At 40.3% G+C, this 12,288-nt stretch overlaps 2 protein-coding genes across 2 annotated transcripts; both read left to right on the top strand.

Moving 5' to 3' along the window:
- Positions 1-909: 909 nt before the first annotated feature.
- Positions 910-3,682, top strand: dmac2 (distal membrane arm assembly component 2). The gene is made up of 6 exons (XM_051397343.1): positions 910-1,016; positions 1,552-1,742; positions 2,148-2,228; positions 2,414-2,553; positions 2,681-2,843; positions 2,942-3,682. The coding sequence occupies exons 1-6, from the start codon at positions 999-1,001 to the stop codon at positions 3,099-3,101; spliced, it is 753 nt and encodes a 250-aa protein (XP_051253303.1). The 5' UTR covers positions 910-998; the 3' UTR covers positions 3,102-3,682.
- A 519-nt stretch (positions 3,683-4,201) lies between these two features.
- sirt2 (sirtuin 2 (silent mating type information regulation 2, homolog) 2 (S. cerevisiae)) lies at positions 4,202-11,464 on the top strand. The gene is made up of 16 exons (XM_051397342.1): positions 4,202-4,369; positions 4,526-4,572; positions 4,779-4,827; positions 5,289-5,399; positions 5,533-5,574; positions 5,683-5,789; positions 6,084-6,140; positions 6,289-6,357; positions 6,449-6,578; positions 6,662-6,721; positions 6,922-6,977; positions 7,081-7,157; positions 7,452-7,503; positions 7,628-7,695; positions 8,497-8,563; positions 10,269-11,464. Exons 1-16 carry the CDS (start codon positions 4,354-4,356, stop codon positions 10,407-10,409), a joined length of 1,149 nt encoding a protein of 382 aa, XP_051253302.1. The 5' UTR covers positions 4,202-4,353; the 3' UTR covers positions 10,410-11,464.
- Positions 11,465-12,288: the final 824 nt, after the last annotated feature.

Below are 12,288 nucleotides of genomic sequence, written 5' to 3'. Positions count from 1 at the left end.
TCATGAGTTAGCATAACTACGCATTAGTAGCAGGACAGTCACTTATCTTTATGTTAGCTTAAAATAATAATAAAACATAATAGAGCAAATTCAACACAAGCCGGCTGCACCTCTGTTTCCTTTTTGATCTCACTCTGTTTTTAGTTTCTGTCTCTCTCCCACTTTTCTCTGCACACAGGGATGTAGTAGTGTAGTAGTGAGGAAGATAGAGGTACCAAGAACCCAGGGTCCCAACATGGAGAGGGCCCTCAAAAGTTTGTTTTGATCTGCAATGTTTCTTTATAATAATGTAATTAGCATTATGAAAGAGGGAGAGAAAAGTTCACAGCACAAAATTCTACGAATACAACTGTGAACTGCTTGGTGTGTGTGTTTCAGTCTGGTTTAATATTAATCTCTATGATCAGCTGCAGGTCCATCATCACATCTTCTAATGTTTTACAGTGTGTTAGACAAGCTCAGCTCATCAAGTTACTACTAGAGGTCATTTCAAGCAGTCATATATCAAATGACACTGAAAAAATTATCGAGTCATCTGTTTTCTCAAGTAGGCATTTATTATTGTGTTTACAGAAATAATATTTCAATATCTTAGTTGTTATTTATCAATAATTCAAAAATCTAATCATTTTGATGCAAATCCAAATGACAAATATAGTCTGTCTAATGTTTAAGTCTAACGTTAAGTCTATTGAGTCCAGTCAGGTCTAATCCTGTGTTCTCAGTTTTAATACTCCTGCTACCGGTTTTGTATATATTTAGATGTTGCATTTAAATGGCTGTATGATTATTAATGTTAATATAAAGGTCGTAGTAAAAGCCCCACACAGTAATAAAACACTCCTACTATGTCTCTCAGGTCATTCGAGGTTCATCCCAGCATCAGAGACGTGCATGTAGCGACACTCTGCGGCGGACATCAGGAACAACAACACACTATTACAAAACGCGGAGGTGCAACGTTTGTCCCTTTCGATCTTCCGTTCAACGGCGTAATCATGTCGGCCGCACTGATGGTACGTTAACCTTCAAATTTCCACATAATATTTCACTTACCCGACCAATTCAAGACATTTCACTCGCTCCTTTTAAATGTCAGGTTCTAGCCTGTTTACACTCAGGCTGTAAGTTACTGATACAACACTGAATGGAGCTAATGTTAATGTTAGCTAAAACACTACTTTCTAACTCTAGGTTAGTCGTACTAGTCAAGCTTTGTAAATACAGTGGCGTTCATGTTTTCCAACAACGGTGTAGAGTTAGAGGCAGTCTTTGAGTTTTAACTGGATGATTATATTCCTCTGTTACTGAGCTGACCTTGTAGAATGAGATGGATTTCCCTGTAGTTTCTCCTTAATGCTTGGTTGACTGATTGAAGACACCTCCTGTTCAGACTCAAGACTTAAACACAGAACAACTGGAGGACAGTTTTCTATGGCTCCTCTGTCTGTCTGTACTCAATCATTTTTTATAGATGTATACTTATTGCTTTTTTAATCTTGTTTATTCTATACTATCTGTCTGTCTGTCTGTCTGTCTGTCTGTCTACAGACTCTACACAGGTGTCTCCAGCGGTCAGCTCTCCTCACCGTTGCTCGGCGACCGTGGAGCTCCAGCTCAGTGTCTCCGTCTCCTCTGCACAGGAGGCTTCTCCTCCTTCTCGCCCAGCGTTTCTATGATGTAGAGATGCTCCTGAGCTGGTGGTCTCGGCTGAGGAGGCAGAAGATTCAGAAGAAGAATTTGTAAGAGATATTTTGACTGTCTTGCACCCAGAGGTGCATCCACAGCAGTTATTGCTGGTGTCTGGTGCTGGGTAGACTCCAGTTGGCACAGGGTGAATGAAAGGAAATGCAGCTGCTCTCAAGTACCTGATACGTGCTCATATTTCTCTATAGGGCAATTATGAATCAATGGACTAAAACAAAAAAATCACCTCAATTACCACCACCACAAAGATTTATACTGAGCTGAATGTGGCTGTAATGAGCACAGTTATGAAATGGTTGGTATTGGTTATGGTCATAATCATGCTATTCTTTAGGCTCTGAAATAATGGGTGTGACAGGGTGCTTTAAATCCATTTCAGGTGCAGTTTGTCAAGTTACTGTAAATATTTATCATTAACTTTTCCCTACTTTCTTTTACAGTAACTATGGTTACAGGCAGAGGCTTTTCGGGGCAGACATTGCTGCAGCGCATTACGTCTTGAGTATGAAGGGAGGATTTAGGTAAGTGTCTTGTTCCCTCGCCTCTGCACAATTATGTTACGTGGAAATGTGGGCTTGGGTGATCATACAACTTATTTCATAACAGCAAAAAAAAATATTTATGAGTTTGCATATAATCCGTAATAATGCAGCAAAGACAGTTTTAATAGTCATGTCTGAAATGTGTGTGATCGTTGTGTCCTCAGGTATGTTGGTTGGTCTGAGTGGTTCCGTGCAGACAAGAGGGGCAAGTTTAATTGGGATTTCATGGAGCACAAAGACACACCCCTAGAGGAAGTAAACATGAGCTACACACTCATCAACTACACAGGACTGGATAACTTTGGTACTGAACTCTTTCATTCCTTTTAAAATCACCTTTCTTATACTGTAACATAATTTTCTCTCTGTCTTGTTAGCCACATATTTAGCATGTAAGTTCAGTGTTCCTGATGTGCTTTGTCCTCCCTCAGAGAAGCAGCGATCTTTGCGGACTCTGTCATTACGAGGATGCCCTGAAGTGGACGACTGGTTCCTGGCCAGGCTCCATGTATTGCAGGACTCTCTGGAGGAACTGGACATCTCTCACTGTCCACACATCACTACAGGCGGCCTGGCTGCACTCAGGAATCTCAAGTAATTATGCAAACACTCCCAACATAGTCTAGTTATTATTACCAAAACACTACTGTTGTGTTAAGATCCTTTCTTTTTGTGTGGTATGTGTGTCACAGGGGACTGCGGCGTCTGGACATTTCGTCCCTCCCTGGGATTTCTAGTCCTGGGTTGGTCATTATCCTGCTGGAGGAGATGTTACCACAGTGCCAGATCACCGCTACTGGCTACGACCTCAGCCTGAAGGAAGGAGAGTGGGAGAGTGAGGCACACGTATAAGGGCCGAGAGGCAGGGGATGGACAGGGTGGGAATCTGAGGAATCAAGGGACAGACAAAGTCCCCGGAGAGAACTTTGCCATCGTTTCACTGTAGTCTGACAGAAAGGGCACTGATGGAGCAAAGAGACATGCAGACGAAACATCTGACATAAGAAGAGAGGAGGCGATAGGTCTAAATTTTTGCAGCAATATAGCCATCACAGCTTACTTTCAGTATCGGACCCAACCAGTTTGGTTATCACAGAGAAAGTCCAGCATAGACAAATTAGAGTCTTAACACACTCTGCTACTATGAACCATACTGACTCGTGTTTGGTTGGACGCTGGCAACCTCCAATTAGACATAATCATATGAAAAAGAAATAAAATACAGCAAGTGGTGAACTAAAGTGTACTACCTCATTTTTTTCTTGTATTGGCATCTGTCATTGGAAGTATATGTTATCACAATCTGCTTCTGTGTTTTTCCTCCTGAATCAACTTATTGTAAGTCCACTCGTCTGCATATGTGGTAATGATTTCATTTGCTGAAATGTAAATATGATTGTAAATACATTGAATAAAGATTTTATTGTTCAGTATCATGAGTTTTGTAAATTCATGACCTTTACCTGTGAGTCTACAAGTCATGTTTAACAGACAATGGAAACCACGTGGCCACACATCATAGTGTGTCTGCATGTATTTCTAATCTTCACTGTGGAAGCTTATGTGAGGAAACTAAAGCCAATAATCCAGTTGGAGCCGTGTACTGCAGCAGTGTCAGACTCCACACTGGGCGGAGGAGGACACCAGTAACACTGGGAGACAAGAGTGAATTGGGATGAAGAAATCATTGCTACATTGTATGTAAAGACATCTACAGTGATTTGGTTGCCAGATTCGATGTGAACACAACTTGTTGTACGAGCTTCTATTTCACACCACACTTTGGGTACTATTGCCTACTTTAAACTTCTACGCAAAATGTATATAAAAAAAAACCGTATTATTATTACTTGCTATTAAAATTGATTTTGTGAATATACAGAGTTTTACATTTAACCGAACAAGTTAGATCTGCGGTAGGAACCCATTATGACATGGGAACTAGGCCACGACAAACACGGACCGTGTTTCTGACGGACAACAACAAGATCGCCCAGCTGAGCGCTAGCAGTAGTGGATACCCGTCGTAACATTAGTGAAATCAGAGATTTAAACTAATTGTCAGTCTGATCCTTGTGGGTGAAGGGTCTCAGGAGACGGATAAATGTCTGATGCACCAGGTAGGAAGACTGTCTGCTCTCAAAGCTCAGCTACAGTTTAACAACAGAGTCCACACCGAGCTAGCCCGACCAGCTGGCTATGCAGCTAACATCACAATTTACACGGGGAAGTATGAGTGTGTGAGTTTGACCTGGTATTTGATTTTGCACTTGTAGAACTTCCTAAAAAAGAAGAAGAGGAGGAGGTGACGCCTGAACCAGAGGTAAGACAATAACTTCTGCAGCTGCGAGCCTGGCTGGGTGGAGCGAGCAGGTAACATCAGGTGGGCTTGTTCCTCCTCCTCAGCTGGTTGCCAAACAAAGCAGTCTTCATCGGCCACCGTCTGATCTCAGATGAAGACTGCAGCCATTCACAAGTTTACTGCTCGTACAGACACTGGTTTTAATGTCGGTATCGTGTCCTTTACAGGAGCAGTCAGACGACAGCAGTGAGGAGGAGGCTGCAGGAGACACAGAGAGTATGTAAAATCATGTGCATCTCTCAAAGTGGAGCACAAGTATAATCCTTTACAGCTGTTGTCCAGTTAACACCACACCTGGTTCACTATTGCTGTCCCGTTATGTTATGTGTCTCATACTCATACTGAGGTACTGCTTAAATTAATTTCATTGTTTTATTGATTTATTATTTAATGTTTCCCCTCCATACACATATTAAGACACATATACAAATAGTCTTTAAATAAACACTTAAATCCTTAAAAAGGCATCTACCCCTTCATCTGCTCATTATACATTACAGAATCTATAAATATGCTAATTTAGTTCGTCTCTAAAGTTTTCCTTCTGGACACAAGATGTCTCTTACGTCTCTGTAAAGTCTCAGTGTCTGTGCACTGGTGTGATTTTGTCTGCATGCATAGTGTTCTGTCTCTTCTCAAATGTATTGTCACCTGGTTCTCCTCTGTAATCCTTCCAGTGGACTTCCTGCGTAACCTCTTCTCCAGCACCCTGGGCCTCGGCTCAGCAGATAAAGTTCTGGATGAGCTGACTCTAGAAGGAGTGGCGCGATACATACAGAGCGGAAAATGTGAGTCCTTGCCTGCTTCCATTCAGCTCACCCAATATGTCTGACCACTGTGGATTGATTTACTTAAATCTACAAGCCTGTTATAATAATGCAGTTATGGATTTAAGTCAGACGTTTCTCTGCATCCACACAGGTAAAAACATCATCTGCATGGTTGGAGCAGGAATATCCACATGTGAGTATCTCAGTCCCCCCAACCCTAACTTCATTCAATTAATATTTTACATTTTTGTTTCTTTAATTTTTTTAAATCTGTAATCCTTGACACCATCTCCACCCACAGCGGCTGGGATCCCTGATTTCCGCTCACCTGGAACTGGCCTGTATGCAAACTTGCAAAAATATAACCTGCCTTACCCAGAGGCCATCTTCCAGATAGATTACTTTAAGGTTTGTGAAGGACTGCTTTGCTTGAACCTTAATTATAACCTCATTGATCAACAGTTAAGACAGTTGTGTCACTTTTAAGAAAATGCTCTGAAAGTCTTTGAACAATGAGCAAACAACAATCAAGTTAGAATGTTGGGACCTATTAGACACTTTTCAGTCAGATGGATCAACACTTCACCACTATGGGTAATTGCTTAATATATACTTGTACAGTTAAATGAAGAGCATCCTGTTTTGTGATATGAGGCAGTTTTTACTCCAGTCTTCACTCTTGTTACACGTCTACCATCTCAGAAACATCCAGAGCCTTTCTTCGCCTTGGCCAAGGAGCTGTATCCAGGACAGTTTAAGGTACAAAACATTTCTTACTGCCCTTAAGCAGGCCTCATGTTATTGGTTGGAAATGTATTCTCTGTGTGAAAAATTATATCAAAACATTTAGGCATGAAATGTAACAGAAAACAATCACAGGTGTTTGTTCTCTTGTATTGGTGTTTAGCCGACAGTCTGTCACTACTTCATGAAGCTGCTGAAGGACAAGGGGCTCCTGAGACGCTGCTACTCACAGGTAGGAAAAACCCAGCTAGCGTCTCCACTTCATTTACTGTACACTGACTCTTTCTGTATTTGTATTAACATTAATACGTGTGTGTATTCAGAATATTGACACACTGGAGCGTGTGGCCGGGCTCGAGGGAGACGATCTAATTGAGGCTCACGGAACGTTCTACACATCCCACTGTGTCAGTTTCTGTTGCCGCAAGGAGTACAATCTGGACTGGATGAAAGGTGTAAAGGGTGGCTTTTGTTATGTACTTTAATATGTTGGAGCTTGGAATTACTGAGTTTAACCTCTTCCCTCTGCCTTGTAGTTAAAATCTTTTCTGATGACATTCCTCGATGTGACAAGTGCAGCAGTTTGGTCAAGCCAGGTCGGTGGATCTCTGTTTCTTTTTATTTTTCTATTGTCCAGTTTACATTTGTAAGCATTTTCTTACTTATTCTACTTCGTTAAAGACCTACCAACCTGTTATCTCTATTTTATATCTGTCTTACACTACAAACATGACCGCTAGATAAGTAGATATGTCTCCACATATCTCAGGATCTCTTATTGCTTCTCTTCATTCAGACATCGTGTTCTTTGGAGAGAATCTACCCGTCCGGTTCTTCACTTCAATGAAGATGGTGAGCACATGGTGGTGTTTTGTAAGCATGTATGTTTGAAGAGAATGTGATGCAACGCCTGTGCAGAAATAAACTCTTTACATTGTCTTTATTTACCTGTCAGGACTTTCCTCGCTGCGATCTTCTCATCGTCATGGGGACCTCTCTGCAGGTCCAACCATTTGCAGGTCTAGTCAGCAGGTACTGCAGATCAAGTTTCATATTCCTGAAATGCACTGCTGACCACAGACACTGCTACAGTAATAATCTGGCAGCATACTGCAGTCTAGCAGCCAGTGAAACTGTCCTGCAGTATAAGTGAATGCTTCAGGCTTGATTCCAGTAATAATCTTGTCTTGTTGAAGTGTCTCTAGGGAGGATGCTGAGGGTGTGCTCAACTGCATTTTAGATCTTACTAAAGATTGCTCTTAAGAGCTTCAACTCAGTTATTGAAATATTGTTTAAGTAATTGTTTGTTCGCCCTTTTTCTTTTAGGGTTTCAAAAAGCTGCCCCAGACTGCTCATTAACATGGAGAAGGCAGGGCAGGTGAGCTTTCACCCTTCGGTCAACCCCTTTCTGCCTGAATCCTTACTGTTCCCACTGTTTTTACTGTCATAGAGGGGTTTCTTGGATTCTCGGTGCAGCATTGTTTGTGTGTTTCTCTGTGCAGGCTGATCCTCTGTTCGGGTTAATGGGTTTTGGAGGAGGGATGGACTTCGACTCAGACAAGGCGTACAGGTGATGATGAAGCTGAGATGCTGCTACTTCTTCTCTTCTCTTGTTTTACTACATTACCTTTCTCCTCCTATTGCAACTTATAGGGCTTTTCACACTGCACTTAGCCCATCGCTTATCACCTAAAAAAAAGGTGCCAATTTGAAAGGAAATGTAAACATTAATGTAAACATTTGTCGTGTGTTTCAATGGATTTTTAACCCAGTGCTAGTGCAGCATGAATCATATATAGCCATGGGTTTGCATTTTTTATGTTAAACATGTATTATTTTTTAACTGACATCATGCAGTTTACCTTTGCACCACCAGAGGGTGCCATAGCGTTATCCATGATGATGATTTAGTGAACTAGTTTGTGCTATACTACATTGCCATACTTTATCGTTTTACTTCATCATTATACAATTCAGACGTTTTTGCTTATTCATGGTAGCAGTGGCAAACTACCCAGTCATCTCTGACCTGCAGCAGCCGCAGCAAACCTAGTAGCAGTGAGTTTTCCCAAGTCCCATCTTTGATGTTCAAGAGTGAGTGTAATGTCATTAAAGTAACAGCTATTGTGCTGGACAGAAAATTTGCACGATAGTTTCATGGTTCACACACAGAGAATCAATTTAGGCAACAGGGAAGAAAAATATTATTAGATTATGAAGGGCTTTATATTTGTGAAAGAGGTGAAACATAAAAGAGGATATGTATTGGTGGACAGTCAGTGTTATAATATGTACATCAGTACTGGGAATAAGGAAGTCATATGGAGCCAGGACCTGGTTCTAACATAGTGGCTTTTTTTTCTCTCTTCAGAGATGTAGCTCACATCAGTACATGTGATGATGGCTGTCTGGCTCTGGCTGACCTGTTGGGATGGAAGGTAAGTTACACAGTCAGAGATTAATCTTGTTTAGCACAGTCCATTTACCACAGAACTATCGCACATGATTATGAGGATAAATAGCCTAGTACAGTAATGACTTCAGTGACAAGGTAGTCAATGTAAACACTGCTGTAATTGAAACATGATGTACTATCACTGTTTTCCTGTTTGCACATATGTCAGCCACTCAGTATTGTTTTTATATATATATATGTGGGGATTTCCCCCTTTGTTAGATAAGACAGCAGAAGATAGACGGGGGTAGAGGTAGGGGGGATGACACGCAGCAAAGTGACCCCGGGTACGATCTGAAGGTCTTTGACACACGGTATTGTTGTCTCTATGTAGGATTAAAGGAATAGTAAGATAGAAAAGGTCCACTAATGAACATGTTGTATCTAGGTTGTTATATCTAAATATATCTCTACAAAAACGGATACATAAACACCACAATTAATAGTTTCTGGGGAAGTTGGGAACCACAGCTGGACACAATGACCTTCCGGAGTCTTGTTCTCATTGTGAAGTTGCCAGGCAACCAGAAGAAATGCTGCACCATGTAACCACAAGCTACTGTTTGTGTGCGAGTGAACCAAACAACATACAGCGTGTTAATCAGAGAGCGTTAGCGGTGTTACAAGGTGTATAATTTAACGTGTCTCCCCCATTTCTAGTCTCTATGCTAAGCTAAGCTAACCCCCTGCTGACTCATATTTAGTTTCATATTTAGCGTACAAACATGTGAGTGTAAACGATGTCAGTGGAACTCATCTAAAGATATCTGCATGCACACTGATATTCCCAAATATACAGTAAACACTTTAGTAGAGCGTGCACCTGTGGTAATCTCAAAGTCTTGTCCGTGTAGAACTGCAGCAGGAGAGGTGAGAGCTGTTGAAATGTCAGGTTAACCTTTTATGATTTTCCTGTGTGATGTTGTGGTACCAAGGCACCACTGTGGAGGGACTTCTAAACGCAACACGCAAGCTGTTTTTCTCTAATGGTTTTCTTACTGTCACTGCCCCACATACGGTCGGGAGATCTGACCATAAATTTGTTTCACAGTATTTTGCCGATTTCACAGTAAATCACTGGGTTTTTTTTTGCATGGCTAACTACAACATAGTAAGATCTTAAAAACAAAAGATATGCCAACAACTTTAACAATGTGTCCTTTTATATTATAAAAAAGTTATATAAACGCTATGAACTGACATAAAATACTCAGAGTGTATAAGTATTCGAAGAGATATATCTCAAATGTTCTAGCAGTAATAATTATAATAATAATAATAATAATAATAATAATAATAATAATAATACTTAATTGTCACAAATTGTTGTATGCCATGGTGTTTTGGCCTGTTAAAGAGAGTTAGTTGTGGGTTATTAACTGTTGTGTTGTAAAGTTATAACCATTAGTGACAAGGGACCGTGCTTATTAAGGCTCCTCTCTCTATACATGCTACACAGCTTGCCCCGACCGTAGCGCTCTTCGTGGCAAAAACAATATTGCTGCCTGTTGATGGGTTACAGCAGTTGTTTCAGCTATGCACTGCTATGGCGCTATATGAAGAATTCATATCATACAGGAAATTAGAAATGGTGTACCGGTTCAGCCGATATGTCGCCCACTACTATGTTCACCACTCTGTCCTCTGTGTCATGTCACATCCCTAGTTCTGCTTTTGATTCTCTGCAGGCGGAGCTGGAAGAATTGGTGAAGCAGGAGCACGCCAGGATCGACAGTCAGGACAAGAAAGAGAAGGCCAGTGAGAGTAAAGGAGCTGCAGCCAAGGCGAGCTCTGCATCTGCGGCCCCAGAGCCCAAAAAGGAAGAGTAACTTACTAAAAAGCTCCTTTTTCAGAAAAGCTACCGTAGTGACAGAACAGTTTGGAGTTGGCCCTAAAGGGGAATTATCAAACGAGGGCTTTTGTTTGGAAGTGAAGGTCATTTTCCATCTGTGGACATTTAATTCTTCTGAACAATCTCCTGTTTATAACAGTAATTTGCACTTTACTGACATGAATCTACTTTCCTTATTTTTTTGGCATTAGCTCACATATGCCTCAACTGTATATTTCTTTCTGGGGCAATTTGAACACATCTGATTTGGGCCAAGCCACTTCTACTGAGTAACTGAATTCAATTTAAGCTTCTCCAAAAGAAAAGTATATTTTATCTGTCACCTTTTCCTGCAAGCCAGAATCTGTTGGCCTGATTGGTCAGTGACTTCCCTAAAGTACTTCCTGGTAGGTGAACTGAGGTAGCTGTAAATATAACAATAGGGTAATTGGTTATTTGGAACTTTTAAAATGTTTTAAACTAACATTGTTTTTCATGTTAACCTTCTGCTCCTGTTTGATTTGACTTTCTGTAATTTAAACACAATGTCATCAGATGTTTATGGGGCAACAAACTGTACATGATATACAAAATAATAGTGACTTTGCTCTCTACAGTTGGTCCATGGACAAAATTGCTAATATATGATGTAATGAAGTACAAGAAGGTATTTCATAGGGAACCATGTGGTCTTAAAAAGCATGAATTGTTACATAATGAAATTAAAGATACAGGGGTTGGACACTGCTACCTTACCATCTGTACAAAGTAATGGAAACCAATACAAAAATCCTGCAATGAATTTGTAAAGCCGATAATGTTCACTTTGGTTGAGCCTGTGTCAGAGACTCATTTTTTTCAGGCTTTAGTTAGCAGCAGGTTTGTAGAATATAGAAACTCATTGGACACTGGATTATAATGAGCTTCATATACTGCCATATGCTGCTGTACACAAGTAACGTTAAAGATAACAGGAAACGTTGTCATGATGTGAGGCCACATTGTGAATGTCCACACAAAAACAATCAAACATTAAAAGATATGAAACCTGAATCACTTCGATGAGTCACCGGTATGAGAAACCTCTAGAATAGCTGGATATAAAGAGAAAAGCAAGAAAACACAGAAATCTCTCATGAAAGTGTTCTAACTTCAGCAGAAATGCTTTTGTTTTTGTCAAGTAGGACCACCACCAATAGTAAGAACCACTAATAGAAGAGCAGTCAAAACCTGATTGTGACTCACAGCTTTACAACCACCATCTGAAGTATCATTTATTCCACACATATTTAAAGTAGTTTACAGTGGAAAGGTTGACTGACTTTACTGGAATATGGTGGAGTTGTGAAAGTCTGCCAGATGGTTGCCACTTTTATTGTGTATAATTGACTATGCTAACATTAAATAGTGTTTTTAGTACATTTAATGTTATACAATATTTTACAATAAATGTACTACAAGAAGTTTTTAACTAGTTTATTAAGAATTTAATTAAAGTCTTAATTAAGATGTTCCACCATCTTTAAAGTCCATAGTCTTTTATATAAACAGTGCTTATATTGTCTCAATGTAGTGTTTGTCCTAATGAACTCAGATGTAATTGATTGGAATAGAAATTTGATAAAGAAACAGAACTAAGAGTCTGCAGCCGAGTAAAGGCTCGGTGAGGTTTCAGAGGCTCTTCTGAGGTTATATTTGACATATTTGAATTAAAAATGTGACCTAGTGATGGTGTAAGAAGAAAAGTCAAGGATAATGTCAGTTGTTTCATCTAACTTGACTGTGCAGATGGTTTGTTACACTGAACCACCTTGGAAGTTTTCCTTGGCAGGTGATTGGATGAACCATCTGTCTGTCCCTATCACAGGCTAACTTCA

This window comes from Dicentrarchus labrax, unplaced genomic scaffold (genome assembly GCF_905237075.1).
Source record: "Dicentrarchus labrax unplaced genomic scaffold, dlabrax2021, whole genome shotgun sequence".
In the NCBI taxonomy this organism is placed as follows: domain Eukaryota; kingdom Metazoa; phylum Chordata; class Actinopteri; family Moronidae; genus Dicentrarchus; species Dicentrarchus labrax.
The sequence above is the reverse complement of the archived record's forward strand: the minus strand, read 5'-3'. Positions and strand labels throughout refer to the sequence as shown.

Bases quoted from the DNA above. Each gene is read 5' to 3' on its own strand.
- dmac2 (XM_051397343.1), top strand. The intron at 1,743-2,147 runs GTAAGAGATATT...TTTCTTTTACAG, and splicing joins AAGATTCAGAAGAAGAATTT to TAACTATGGTTACAGGCAGA. The intron at 2,844-2,941 runs GTAATTATGCAA...TGTGTGTCACAG, and splicing joins GCTGCACTCAGGAATCTCAA to GGGACTGCGGCGTCTGGACA.
- sirt2 (XM_051397342.1), top strand. The intron at 6,722-6,921 runs GTCGGTGGATCT...CTCTTCATTCAG, and splicing joins CAGCAGTTTGGTCAAGCCAG to ACATCGTGTTCTTTGGAGAG. The intron at 8,564-10,268 runs GTAAGTTACACA...GATTCTCTGCAG, and splicing joins CTGACCTGTTGGGATGGAAG to GCGGAGCTGGAAGAATTGGT.